This window comes from Pezoporus flaviventris, unplaced genomic scaffold (assembly GCF_033815535.1).
Source record: "Pezoporus flaviventris isolate CSIRO_AGI_PZ_B2104156 unplaced genomic scaffold, CSIRO_AGI_Pfla_v1 ptg000010l, whole genome shotgun sequence".
Classification (NCBI taxonomy): domain Eukaryota; kingdom Metazoa; phylum Chordata; class Aves; order Psittaciformes; family Psittacidae; genus Pezoporus; species Pezoporus flaviventris.
This window is the reverse complement of record NW_026892558.1, coordinates 3368170-3383047: the sequence shown is the minus strand read 5'-3', so window position 1 is coordinate 3383047 and position 14878 is coordinate 3368170. Positions and strand designations below refer to the sequence as shown.

Sequence of the window (14878 nt, the reverse complement as noted above, 5' to 3'; positions counted from 1 at the left end):
TCATGGATTTTGCTTTCATCTTTTACTTCAATCCACTGAGTCCCACTGTGCCATAAGTGGTGAAATGACTGAAGACAGCTGCAACACCAAAAAGTTTACACCATAAGCAGATAAAAGTCACAGAGTATATGGAGGGAAATCGAGAAGGTACATATAAAGTTACGTAACACAGGTGGGATAAGGACACAGGCCTCTCATTTGCTGCTCCCACCACCCATACCCTCAGGTTTCTCTACTGATGATGGCACATATTACTTTTTACAGCTACTAAGGAGAATTTGTAAAGTAGCTAGAACACTGGGTCCTGACCCCCCTGCTCGAGAATGACATACATAAATCATTAGTTGAAATAATAACATGGTCTGATGAGTAGCAACAGGTCAGAGCCACCAAAAATAATCATAGAATCACAGAATGATTTGGGTTGGAAGGGACTTAAAGCTCATCTAGTTCCAACCCCTTAATAATAACAGTATACAACCCCTAATATAATAATAGCTAGGCATTCTCAGAGCCTCCTCCAAAAAGCCTGAGAAAACAGAAATCCCTCCCTTTACAGACACACTAACTTTGACCAGAGCGATGGAAGGGTTCAGAAAACAGCAAACACAGATAATGCTCCCAAATCTCCAAGCCCCTCTTCTAGGACCTTTTGCACAATGAATTAGAAGGGAACACATGTGGAGAAGAGGCAAGGAGCAAAAGGCAGCCCTGGCATGTCTGATGGGGAAAGATGCTGGCACCTGGTCCAGCAAAAGTGGCAGCAGCGACCAAGCAGCATCTTTTTGTGTTGACTCTGGGAGCCCCCCAGTGGCTGCACAGCGGGAATCGTACGGATGCTGCTGTCCCTATTCCCAAACTGGAGAGGGATAGCAGGATCCTACAGCAGCATAGATGCAGAGATGAGAAGAGGGTGTCAGGCACTGGCCCGCACTCCAGTCTGAAGTAAAAGCAGAAAACCTCAAGTTAAATGCACCCTAACTGTTCTGACTTCAGCCACGTGGGGATGTTCATGTGGTCCTCAGATACACATAGACAGATTTCCCCTGGTTGTGGGAAAAGTAACCACATATCCATGCTGGAGGAGATGGCTGCTTACAGACATGTCACAGAGCCACCTGGGATTTAAGTTCCTCTGGGAATTCATCCAAAAGCATTCAGATGATAACTGAGAATTGTTTATATGCTCAGAGAAAAAGGGCCAAATCTCTGATTATTCAAAATAATCAAGCGTGACAGGCAAAAGAGTGATTGCACCTCAGAGGACGCACAAGTTAAACCTAATGGGGAACATACGCTACAAGGTTAACCCTAAAATCATGGCATCACTTTATGGAAGATGACATGGAAGGGAGAACAGCCAGCTCTCCACAAGCCCCAAGCTCTGAAGATTAGTGAACTGCACAGTAAGTTTGTTAAAGGTAAACCCAGGAGAAAAGAGCATTTATACAAGGATTTCAGACAAAAGCTGGAGCTTGTTTCAAACACAAGTTAATAACAAGGAGGAGAACTACTCACAACTCATCAGGGTCACAGAATCTCAGACTGGTTTGGGCTGGATGGGAGCTTAAAGCTCAGCCAGTTCCAACCGCTGCCATGGGCAGGGACACCTCCCACTACAGCAGGTTGCTCCAAGCCCAGTCCAACCCGGCCTCGAACACTGCCAGAGATGGGGCAGCCACAGCTTCTCAGGACACCCTGTGCCAGTGCCTCAGCACCCTCACAGGGAAGAACTTTTGCCTAAGAGCTCACCTCAATCTCCCCTCTGGCAGGTTAAAGCCATTCCCCTTGTCCTGTCATGAGAGTCCAGACAGAGCAGGCTACCATGTACACCAGAGCGCTCTTCTACCACTGACCCTTGGCACAAATGCTCAGACGATTTGAAAAGAAGGTTAGTGTGTTTGGTTGGTTGTTTTTGTACACCTGGGGATGACAACAACCAGTGAGCAGAAAGATTAAAGCAAAGTCAGGCTCAAGGTTCAGGAGGAACTGCCTCAAGCCAGGAGAGCAAGGCTCCTGCTCGCCAACTCTTTTAGCCAGATTGTAAGGACTTCCTCCAGACTAGTGATCTGGTAGCAACTGACAGCATCCTTTTCCCCCATCACACACAGGGAGCTCATATCTGCAGCCTCAGTCTGCAGTCTCCTTCCTTTAGCTGGAAAATGGGAATGTTGATTCCCTCTGGCGTATTTTTCACATGACTGACCACAAAGCTATTAATATCTGAATCCAGAGCCAGTTCAGATTGACAACTCATCCCCTCCAAAGAGAAGAAAACCACAACTTCTTCCAGCTATGGAAAAACCTTTATGGACTGCCAGACCAGCGGCTCACATGTAGCAGGGACAGTTCTGGTTTACTGAAGCATCTTAGTGGTGAACATCAACCATCATGAGAGAGTTTGGGTTGTTTCTTCTGTGCCTCCTTCTCATCTCCAGGAAGGGTGAGTCCTGAGCTTGCTATGAGTCTCTGTCTGTGCAGGGCTTTTCTTCATGCTCTAGTCAAACTGCTAGGGGAATTACCTGATGCAATCAACTCTCCAACAATTGCACTATCCTTTCCATTGTTTAAAAGGATCCTGATATTCCAGGTGCAAATACTGGAAAAAACTCCAATACATGGCTCTGCAATTGTGAGAGAGGTCTTTGGTTTGGGTTTTCTTTTGCTTTTTTTGCTTATTTAACCTGTGCAGGGAGTTCATCTAACATTGCCCCTGCATTGTCAGTGAGATGTAGCATTTCCACCACCACCTTAGAAGTGCTGTTTCATGTTCCTAGTAGTTTTTATGTGATAGACACAATTTGCTGTAGTTCCACTGAGCACTTCAGCCCACGTTTAACTTCAAGTATGCACTTAAGTTCCATTATACTCAATGGAATTTGCTTAGATATGCTGTCAAAAAGTGTTTGCTAGAGCAAGGCTAATGTCTGTGGTGGTATTCAGCTCTTGATCTTGTCTTCATGGCTGTTCCACTGACAAATAGCAGACACACTGACCTGACAACTCCTGTGTAAGATGTGTAGGCTATTTGCCTATGAGCTTCTTGTTTCTTGTGAGATCTTCAATTCCAGGAATGTATGGAATCTGGATATTAGCAGGAGGAAGCCATGGAAGACTTACCGGTCTTTAAGGTTATGGTTAAATCGTACAGAAGATGCTGACAAATCTCTTCACTCATTAGGGAAACTGAGGTCATTCCATAGAAATGGGTGGAACTGGTAACATTAGAAGCACTGATTTTTAACATTATTTCTCTCGTGGAAGGTGGGGATATTCATGTGCTAAAAGAGAACTTTCTCTGGGTAATATATTTTAAAAAATGCAATCCAAAAAGGTGGCAGAGAAAAGGAAAGCATGTTTTAGGTTGCCTTCCAACCCTCACCATTGTATGATACTATGTACTCAAAAGCACACGATCTGCAGTTCTCCGAAAGTAAGGGTCACAGTGACATGCTGTAAAATAACCAAAATAACATGGAATAAACTAGAAAGCAAAGAGCATTTTCTTCTTTCACTGCCAGGTCCTTATGCTCCATGAGCTTCTTGGAGCCATGTAGCCTTGTACATTCGATTATCTAGGCTGCAAAAGGCTCCTAGGCTATAACGAATGGCAAGGCAGCCTGACTCCAGATCTCAGGAATCAAAGTACTGGCTTGGCGCTGGTTCCAGATAAATAACAGCAGAGAACTGATCCCGCACTGGCCTTTGTCCATTGTGCAGCAGACAATAGATTGATACAAGTTGCACTGGCAGCGAGGTATTTGTCAAATATCATGGAGAACAGATATAAGAACATGCAACAAATCTTATCTTGGAATTTACAAAAGGAACCTGACAGTTGAATGCCCAGAGTCCACAGTGAAGCCAGCTGGACCAGGAGTAGGTGGCAATTATTTGCAGGTCATCTTTACAGATTTTGAAGTTACTCTTGGCTATTGAAGGGAAAGCTCCTGACTTAACAAAGCCATTAAGTTGGTTTTATAAGAGAGGAACATAGCCACAGACACTCCTAAAGACACAGTCTGCTGATATAGCCTGCACTTAGCAAAACAGTGGGTAGATACACATAACTATATAGCAAACACTGCCTACAGGTGATGTTTGTTGATGTTGTTGGTTCCTGGGGAAAAGAAATAGATGATACATTGAGTTTTCACTATATACTTCAAAGGTGGGGGGTATCCATTCAATTGAAGGCTGTTTTCATCCTTGAACAAAAGTGATCAGACTGGGTCTGATGGCAGTGGGGTTCAGCTCCCCAGACTGCACTAGGATTTACTAAGACTGTTTGGCCAAGAAAGCAAAATCCCATATGTGACATCAGATGGAAAACTCAGTTTTCCCCTCACCATGAGGCCTGACTGGGAAAATATTGGGAAGAACCCACACAGTGACAACCTGCTCTGCTGACAGGGAGATGCTGTCTCTATTCTCAAGGACATCCTCCTTCCTATAACAGGAGCTAATACAGGGAACTTGCCTGTTCTCACCAGCCTTCCTAAGATGAGTATCTTCAAGTCTTTATTCAGATGCTGCCACAGCTTTCAGTTAGTTGCTACTGTGATGACAGCAGCACTGATCATTAGGAGCATCAGCTGCTAACACCTTCCCCAGGGGTAATGCAACCACCAACCGATTACTGTAACAAATACGATAGCATAGCACCATGTCTGTGCATGCACTCAAATACAGGGCTGCTACACTGGCCTAAAGCCACCAGATTTATGAATACATGCAAAATCTAATTTTTAACCTTTATTATTATTATATTATTATTATTTAAGAAAAAAAAAAAGTCTGCTCCCCAAACACATAAATGTCGTAGAATCATTGAAACGTAGAATAGTTAATTGGAAAGGACCTTAAGATCATCTAGTTCCAACCCCCCTGCCATGGGCAGGGACACCTCACACTAAACCATTTCACCTAAGATTGCATCCAACCTGGCCTTGAACAATGCAAGGGATGGAGCATTCACAGCTTCCCTGGGCAGCCCATTGCAGTGCCTCATCACTCTTACAGTAGAGAACTTCTTCCTTATATCCAATTCAAGCTTCCCTTGTTTAAGTTTTAACCCATTACCCCTTGTCCTGTCACTACAGTCCCTAGTGAAGAATCCCTCCCCAGCATCCTTGTAGGCCCCCTTCACATACTGGAAGGCTGCTATGAGGTCTCCATGTCTCCATGCAGCCTTCTCTTCTCCAGGCTCAACAGCCCCAACTTTCTCACCCTGTCTTCATACAGAAGGTGCTCCAGTCCCCTGATCATCCTCATGACCCTTCTCTGGACTTGTTCCAACAGTTCCACGTCCTTTTTATGTTGAGGACACCAGAACTGCACACAATACTCCAAGTGAGGTCTCACAATACCAGAGGAGAGGAGCAGGGTCACCTCCTTTGACCTGCTGGTCACACTCCTTTTGATGCAGCCCAGGATATGGCTGGCTTTCTGGGCTGTGAGCGCACACTGCCAGCCCATGTTCATTTTCTCATCGACCAACACCCACAAGTCCTACTCAGGGTAGCAGGGCTACTCTGAATCTCTTCTCTGCCCAACCTGTAGCTGTGCCTGGGATTGCTCCGATCCAGGTGCAGGACCTTGCACTTGGCATGGATAAACTTCATAAGGTTGGCATCAGCCCACCTCACAAGCATGTCAAGGTCCCTCTGGATGGCATTCCTTCCCTCCAGCATATCAACCGAACCACACAGCTTGGTGTCATCAGCAAACTTGCTGAGGGCGCACTCAATCCCACTGTCCATGTCACCATCAAAGGTGTTGAAAAAGACTGGTCCCAACACTGATCCCTGAGGGACACCACTCACTACTGGTCTCCAGCTGGACATTGAGCCATTGAGCACAACTCTTTGTGTATGGCCTTCCTGCCAGTTCTTTATCCACAGAGTGGTCAAGTGGTCCACCTGTCAAATTGACGTCTCTCCAATTTAAAGACAAGGATGTCATGTGGGACACTGTTGAATGCTTTTTTATGTTTGTTAACTGCAAAAGACTGTTACACAGCTTAAGGTGTAAGGTGCTCACTTTACAAACAAGAGGCCTGCTTAGGAATTAAATCACTTTCAACACTGTGCATGGCACCAGGTCCGCAGTAACGAGGCTGCGCAATCATGTGCAGCTCCTCAGCAAGAACACTAATCAGCACAGGGCCCACCATAGGAGCACAGCATCATTGTCTGACCAACAACAGGGCAATGCAGGAAGGATGGCCAATTTTCCTCTTAAACACTCCTGATAAATTAGTCTTGATCATCTCTTTTTGCTTCCAGGCCTGCAGTCCAGTGGCTGGTCTGTTCACGTCCCATCTGATGTCACTGGTGAGCTTGGGAAGATGGTTATCCTGCCCTGCACTTTCACACACCCCTACAAAACGTTTGACAGGACTCTCACTGCCATTTGGAGGATCAAAGAACCTTACAATGGCACAGTTGTGTTCAAGTGCATTAGTCAGAGCACCAGCGAGCTCTGCAAGACTGCCATCAGCTACAAAAACAAATACAAACTGCTTGGCAACCCCTGGCATAAAGACCTTTCCATCAGGATTGACAACCTGACATGGAGCGACAGCGAGAGATACTTCTGCAGGGTGGAGCTGTCTGGAGATATCCATGACAAGTATGAAAGCAGGAATGGGATAAAACTGCATTTGATCGGTAAGAGGGCAGGAGAGACAAAGGAGGCAAAGCCTCCACATAGGGAAGTTAGAGCCACAATATGTGGAAACTGATGAGACAGACTTCTGAAGGGTTGGCTTTGCCATCTCCGTGGACAGTTTATAACATTTTGGGCAGGGAATACTCATTGCCTTCTGTAGTCTTCCAGTATGACACAAAGAGTGCAAAACAGGGAACGAAATAGGAACAAAAGTGGTAAGGAAATAGCCAGGCTCTGGGGCCGCTGTAAGAGCCAGACAAGTCTAGTATCTAAAGAGACCAACAAGAGAGCTGGTGAGGTGCTTTGGACAAGGCCTGTAGGGACAGGACAAGGGTAATGGCTTTAACCTGCCAGAGGGGAGACTGAGATGAGCTCTTAGGCAGAAGCTCTTCCCTGTGAGGGTACTGAGGCGCTGGCACAGCGTGCCCAGAGAAGCTGTGGCTGCCCCATCTCTGGCAGTGTTCAAGGCCATGTTGGATGAGCCTTAGAGGAATCTGCTATAATGGAAGGTGTCCCTGCCTGTGGCAGTGGCTTGGAACTGGTTGAGCTTTAAGGTCCCTTCCAACACAAACCATAGGCTTCTACGATCCTGTTTTGTCCATTCAGCACAGGACCTGTAAAGGCAGCAGAGAGGCAAGCTGGGGTCAGCAGCCCATGGGAAGGGGTTAAAGACATCCTCTTCATCAGAATCTACACTGGAGAGCCTGAGTGCTCAGCACATGTTAGCAAATGTAAACACATGAAGCCCTGGATGATTGGATTGTTCTGGGATTGGAAAGGCAAGCCACCTGGTACCTGGGTGCCACAGGTTCACACTCCTCTGGAGCAGCAAACAATAAGTACAAACAGCCTGAAAACCAGCTATGATGAGCAAATGCCAAACACTATTCCCATCTCCTAGAGTACACAGTAGATCAGAGGATCAGTGGGAGACCCAGGTGGGCTCAGGAGCATACTCAGACTTCACCCACAAGTGCAAAAGTGCCATGTGTGGGATGACTTTGCATATGAAGTGCAACTGTCTCAGGTCTGCTGTGCACTGTGAGGTCCAGATGGGACCCGAGGGTGAGCGTGGTTACTGCCAGGGAAACTCTACAAGGTCAGCGCTTTCCATCATTGGAGCAGCTCCAAGGCACACTCACACACAGCGTGACCACGGCTCTCCTTCACTTGGAGCAGCTCCTGAACACCTGCATACACAGAACAGCAGGGTAGGACGGCTGCAGGATTAGCCTCTCAGGGGCTGCTGGATTTTACCACCGTAAGAACTGGTTAACATACACAGAGATGGTACCCAGGCTGCACCCTGCTGTGGGAATGGATGCTGACAGTGTGAATAGAATAATTAAATAATGCTTAAAAGGTTAATTTAAGCACCAAAAAATGAGACATGACAGCTAGCACAGCTAGCTTTCCTATGGATCAGTCCTCCACCCTCAAACTCCTGTATCACACAGACAAGGAGAAAGACATGCTGTAGGTGGTTGTGAGCTGTATATTTGTTTTCTAGCCTAACAAAAAACGAGATCAATATTGAACTCATTCTTTTGCTCCATGGGGACAGTCGTTTAATTCCCTTCAGTTTTCAGATGGCCTTTAGGAACCAAATGCATTAAATAGGTCAACAGACCCAAGAGGAGAGGGTTGATAAGTAAGATATGCTTACTCCTACATTCTATGCTTCCTTAGCAGACTAGACCAAAGATGACGTGTTCAGTGGTGGACCTTTTAACATTTCTCATCCCCCAGATGATCTTTACCACTGTTCAATCCTATATGCTGCAAATACAGGATACAAAGTAAGTGGCTCTATTTTGGTATTGATGTGCTGCCCCAAAGCAACCAGGGACCTACACTGGTAGGTGTCACTACAAGGTTGGAGAAAAACATGAAGAATAGTTTGTTGTCAGGCGTGTAAATGTTCCCTGACAATAATTTGCCAAATCTGGCAAGTCTCACACACCAAAGGGCTCGCACAGATGGATCTATGTGTGCTCTGGAGGTCAGAGACCAAAGGAACAGCCGTAACACTTGCAGGAGAGCACCATGGTTGCCTTGTCCTGGACAATGTGCAGGCACAGTCAGTACAAAAGGGTCACCAGCTGTAAAGAAGCCCATGTTACAGACAGCATCAGGCTGTGATTCATGGTGCAGCTGCAGAAAGCACTCCATCCCCATGGACTACTGCCCTGCACAGCCCAGCACCTCTGCCTTCTGCCACTGTGGAAAGTCACAACAGTTGTAGCTGACCAAAGCTCATAAAACCAAGCCATTGCAGAGATAAAACACAAAGAGCCTACGTATCCTTGCACCCAGGCTTCGCTGTGTAAACCCCTTTGCTCCATTATCCAACATAGGCAGGGTGGGGAATTCTAAGGAAAGAACCACAGAATCACAGAATAAAAGAGGCTGGAAAAGACCTTTAACACCATTAGGTCCAACCACTACTCCAGCACTGTCAAGGCTATCACTAACTCATGTCACTGATGGCCTCATCTACACGGTTTGTGAACACTTCCAGGGATGGTGATTCCAGCACTGCCCTGGGCAGCCTGTTCCAATGTCTGAGCACCCTTTGGGAAAGGAATTGCTCCTAATCTCCATCTAAACCTCTCCTGGTGCAGTTCGAGGCCATTTCCTTTTGTCCCATCCCTTGTTCCTTGGGAGCAGAGACCAGCCAAAAGGTGCTGAGAAAAAAAAAGGAAGGAAAGGTTTGAATCCAGCATGACCTGGCTTCAGTGTGCACTTGCGCCCAGAACCGTCACTTGTGCTGAGCTGCACCCCAGAGCGTGAGCAGCAGGTTGAGGGAGGGGATTCTCCCCCTCCGCTGCACTCTGGGGAGAACCCAGCTCTGGGGCAACAACACAAGAGGGATGTGGAGCTGTTGGAGTGAGTCCAGAGGAGGCCACGGAGATGCTGCAAGGGCTGGAGCAGCTCTGCTCTGGAGCCAGGCTGAGAGATCTTGGCTGGTTGAGCCTGGAGAAGGGTCCTGAAGGTAAGACCTTAGAGTAGCCCCCAGTGCCTAAAGGGGCTACAAGAAACCTGGAGAGGTGCTTTGGACAAGGGCCTGTAGGGACAGGACATGGGGAATGGCTTTAACCTGCCAGAGGGGAGACTGAGATGAGATCTGAGGCAGAAGTTGTTCCCTGTGAGGGTGCCGAGGTGCTGGCACAGGGTGCCCAGAGCTGTGTCTGCCCCATCCCTGCCAGTGTTCAAGGCCAGGTTGGATAGGGCCTCATTGCAAGTTATTTCATTTTAGAACCCTGACACACTTTCCTGCTTTCTGCAGCTGCCCCCAGGATCATTAACATTACCGTCAGATCCAATGGGGATCACACGTTCCAAGCGCGCTGCACTGCCGAGGGGGAGCCAGCGCCCACCCTGACCTGGACAGGACCACCCTACAGCAACCTCAGCTCCATCACCAGCACCAGCCACCGTGTCACCAGGGAGCTCCAGTACCTGACCCACGATGGGAAATACACCTGCACCGCTGTCAACAGCCATGGGAGAGCAGAGGGGACCGTGTACTTCTATAGGTTCAGATCATCCAGCAGCTCCTTCTTCCTCATCCTGATCTTTGTGCCACTGGGAATTAAAGTGCTCATTTTGCTGGTGATAGTTATCTTCACCGTTTTCTCTAAAGGAGGTACGTATTGCTGTATCTATCACACTGGTAACCTGCAATGAGATGTGACAGGTAGCATCAGTTAGGAAGGGCTGGGTTTGTTTTGAGCACTTTATAATGTTTCTTCATGATTTTCCACTCTAAAAGGATATTTCTAAGAAGAAATCTAAGAGCAAGCAAGAGGTTGTTCCTCGCTGGCTGGTCACTGGCTGCAGAGCAGAGGTCTCCTTTGAGAAGGGACTTTTGAAAAGACAGAGGGAACAGGAGTTTTTCTGCATCCGAGGAGTAAGGTTATAACTAACAGATGGGCAATTAGCAGAGAACCTGATGCCTACACAGCCAGGTTTTTAATTTATTTGTTTTTTTCTGAAGCAGACTAATAACCACCTTTTCCCCTGGAGCCCATGGGCAGGATTCATCTTTGCTGCATCCCACTCAACACTTCCATCTCCTGGGGTGGGCATCCTCATTTAACAGATCACACCTCTTGGTCCCCTGGGCCTCACTATCCAGATGCTTCCCCATCACTAGTGACATCCCACCTCTCAGCCACACCAAGGCTATGACAGCAGGGAAACCAGGCTTGTAGCAGATGAGAATCAGCTCATGGACTGGGGAATGAGACCTATCAAGAAGCCCAGAGGCTGCTGGTCCCTAGCCCCCTGCTCTGTGATACTGGGGAGGAGGGGACCAGGAGGGATCCTGGGCTCTGCATTTCAGGCTGGACAAAGTATTGTATTAGCATGACCCACCTTCACAATCTAACATCAACACCTTGCAAAAGCCACTGCTTGTCGTGAACTGTAGGGGCCATAAGACCAACCAGAAACACTTTGCTCCTTATATTCCAGTGCCCAGCTTCCATCCCCATGAAGAGTACCACACACCTGACAGAAGATCTTCTCCCCGTTCACTGGAGTGTTGTGACCACCCTGCAGTGCAGGTCCTCAGCACCTATAGGTCAGTCCTGGCTCCCAAGCTCACTCTGACCACATTGCTAACCCATGTCTTCCTTCTCACTTCACAGGTGCCTCCTCAGCTCCATCCAGCCTCGCCCAGTAAGAATGTCTTGCCTTCTGCTTCTGTTTATCCATCAGGAGTGAGGAGATGGCAAAGGAGAGAAATACAACATGTCCTTGGTCTTGGCAGCCATCTTCTGGCCTGAGAGCAGGGTCCTGGGACAAGGACAGGGCTGGGATGATGGCTTCTGTGAGGGACCAAGGCTTGGGCACTTCTGGGAGGAGGAGAAGGGACTAGGGCAGCAGGCTGGAGAGACCATAGCATATGGATGCTGCAGCAGAAGCTTATGTGGGACATAGCCCCACAGTGTGGTAGGAAACCATATTAACATAGCAAAAGAATGATTCACTTGAGGGACAGAATATGGGAACAGGATGGGATAGGGTCTGTGCCAGGCTGAGAAATGATGAAGAGAATGGAAATGGTGCAACAGAAACCCTCTCTTCCATCTGCACCCCAGTCTCTTAATGATTGGAGCATAAAAGGTGCCCACCCCAAAGCTGATGAGCTCTGAGAAGTGTGGAGGAAGGTACAGAGATCCCAAACAGCTCTCACCTTAGAGCCAGCTCAGGTGTGACAGGGCCATTCTTTGGCTGGCATCAATACCATACTCCCACAGTACCTTTGGCATTTCCCACTGCCCAGCACAACACCAATCCTGAATAGTGACAGCAGGAGTGGCCAAGCTACAAAGGGATGGAAGTGCAAAGGGAACAAACTAAAACCCCAAACCAATCTTTAGACTAAACCTGAAGAAGCTGTATCTGAGGTCAGTATAATTACACCTGCCTAGGGCTGCTCCCTTCCACCCTGAGTTACTCCTGTGTGATCACAGAATCCCAGACCAGTTCGTATTGGAAGGGAGCTTAAAGCTCATCCAGTTCCCCCCCTGCCACAGGCAGGAACACCTTCCACTAGAGCAGGTTGCTCCAAGCCCTGTCCAACCTGGCTTTGAACACTGCCAGGGATGGGGCAGCCACAGCTTCTCTGGACAACCTGTGCCAGCACCTCAGCACCCTCACAGGGAAGAACTTCTGCTGATGATCTCATCTCAATCTCCCCTCTGTAGAGTTTAATCTGAGAGTTAAACTTCTAATAACTATTTGCAAAAGCATAGTTCCACTGATTCACAGTGTCTAAACCACACGCACCTGCACCCTTGACTGTATTCCTATAGATACATACACAGATAACAGCTTAAGAAACAAGATCCTCTGCATTCTACATGAGAAGATCCTTCTCAAGAGAGGTTTATCACAAACTCCTGAAGCTCTGAGCAGCAGGACGGTAGTACTAATTAATGTTCAAAGTGTTGGAAATGATACTGGATGCTCTAAGATGTAAAACATTAGATAGACACTTGAAAGCTACCTGTTGCAGCAGGGAGAATCTGTATCATACAGTATTGCAGACACTCTGACACTCCTTAACTACTGGCTGAAACCACTTCATGAAGTCTAGCACTGCCAGAAATCTGTCTTCACCTTACTCACTTCTATTGCCAGGTCACATCCACAAGACTCCACCTATGAGAACTTTGACCGCAGACACAGTGGTGACCAGACTTTGCCAACACAAAGAACAGCGTTGAGATGCAGCTGAGGACAAGGCAGCCTCATCCACACCCACATGGCTCCAATTCCAGTCTGCTCTGTACAAGGGTACCTTTTCCCACTGGATATAAGACTAATGTTGGATGATGCACAGAAGGTCAAACAGGCCTTGCAGCTGCATGACTTCCATTCCTGTTGCTGCTTAAAAGCCAGGGAAGGCTTTAAAGGGAAAACAAGGAAGAAAACAGAACTCAAAGAGGAACGGAGCTGGAAGAGCAGCAGAGGATCTACATAGGATGTCAGTTCTAACCCAACCTGTGTGTTTTTAGCCTGTATCAGATAGCATTGAGCAAGCACGTAACAGTCGACGATTCTTCTCACATCTTTTTGTTTTGGTGTTTTGCAAACATTACTTCAAAAAGCAGTTTTTCACCACTCCACTTGTCAAACCACATGCAGCTTCCTAGAGCCAGCAAGTGAATTTTCATGTTTCGAATACCAGCTGTGAAAAAAACACTACTTGAATTTCTGCTTGTTTGGGTTCTTCTTTGGGATTTGGATTATTTTTTTTTTTGTTGCTGTTGTTTTAAATTATTATTATTCCTTAACTCCCAGAAGAGCTTATTTAAGAGTTTTAAAAAAATCCTAACTTCCAAAAGGAGTCCAAGTGAAAAAGAGGTTTTCCAAAAGCTGGTAGACAGCAGAGCTGAAAGCAAGGCTTGCAAAGGGTGGTCTGTACTGCAGCACCACTACAGCTCCTAGTGCCAATGTGCACACATAAGCAGAATCTCGGTGCTTTGTAATAAATATGCCATGAAAATGTTCAAATAAACCAAACTGGCATTTAAAAAAAAAAACAAAACAAAACAAAACAAAAAAAAAAAAAAAACAAAAGATCCAAAGAAAATTATTTCCAAACAGTTTCCACCTTTGTGTTACATGAAGAAGTTCCCTTAAGGCCCCACTACTCATCTGTCCTGAGATGAAGTTGCTACTACAGTCACTGGCCATCCACAGGCAAGTCTCTAACCCAATTGCTAATGTGTTCCAAGACCAGGTGAATATACCCAGCTTACAATACAGGATGATGCAAGTCCACCTGGAGTCTTGGTCAGGCAGACAAAGGTCCAGGAGAGGGCTGTGAAGAGCAACAGGTTAGCATATAGGAGGATGAGAAAGAATTGAAAGATATGAAGTGGTGACAAGAACTTACTTTCCGGTTTGTTATCACTGGATTCAATGCTCTGTACAATAATGCCAGTGCAGCAGCTCCAAAACTCTTCCCATAACAATCCCATTTCTGGAGCCCACGCAGCTCATGAATCACCATCAAGCCTGTGGTTCTGCTGCAAGCTCATCCCCACCCTGGGAACTGTTATTTTAAAGTTCACCCCTTCACTGGAAAGGAAAGCACAATTTTAAATTACTTGGAGAGGATAACAAGGGAAAATACATAAAGAAATAAAGAAATAATAAATACAAGGAAATACTTTAACCTGATCTTTTAGATCCCAGTTTAAAATCCCAGCAGTGGAAAAGCTACATTTAATAAAAATAGGGAAAGATGCAAAGAGAAAAATGAAGTTATAGCAGACAGCATAGTCATGGACCAGTAGGCTCAGTTTCAGAGGTATCACAGGAAGAGACCTCAGATATTAGTTGAACAAACTGAACTGGATTTATAAGCCCTTATGGTTTATAGACATAGAATAATGAGAACCCATTTCTACCTATGTATGGGGTTGGGATTTGGCTTACAGGATTCTTCTCTTGAAAACTACTTCTGTAATTCAAGCAATTGGGGTCCAAATACAAAACCCATGTAGGATGCACAGGTGTGCTGACAGCAAATAGACAGCACAGAATAGCTGGAGCAATTTAGATGTAAGAAAACTCATGGATTAGCACTGTTTGGCTTTCACTTACTGGCTTCCAGAGCACAGCCCACGATAAGTGCAGGAAATGGGAGAATAAGGATATCCAGGTACAGGAACCCCACTACACC

The 14878-nt window shown here is 46.5% G+C and overlaps 1 protein-coding gene across 1 annotated transcript; it reads left to right on the top strand.

The window, feature by feature from the left end:
• The first annotated feature begins 2391 nt into the window (after positions 1-2391).
• Positions 2392-12922, top strand: SIGLEC15 (sialic acid binding Ig like lectin 15). The gene is made up of 5 exons (XM_061450542.1): positions 2392-2443; positions 6288-6671; positions 9962-10321; positions 11328-11358; positions 12826-12922. Exons 1-5 carry the CDS (start codon positions 2392-2394, stop codon positions 12920-12922), a joined length of 924 nt encoding a protein of 307 aa, XP_061306526.1.
• Positions 12923-14878: the final 1956 nt, after the last annotated feature.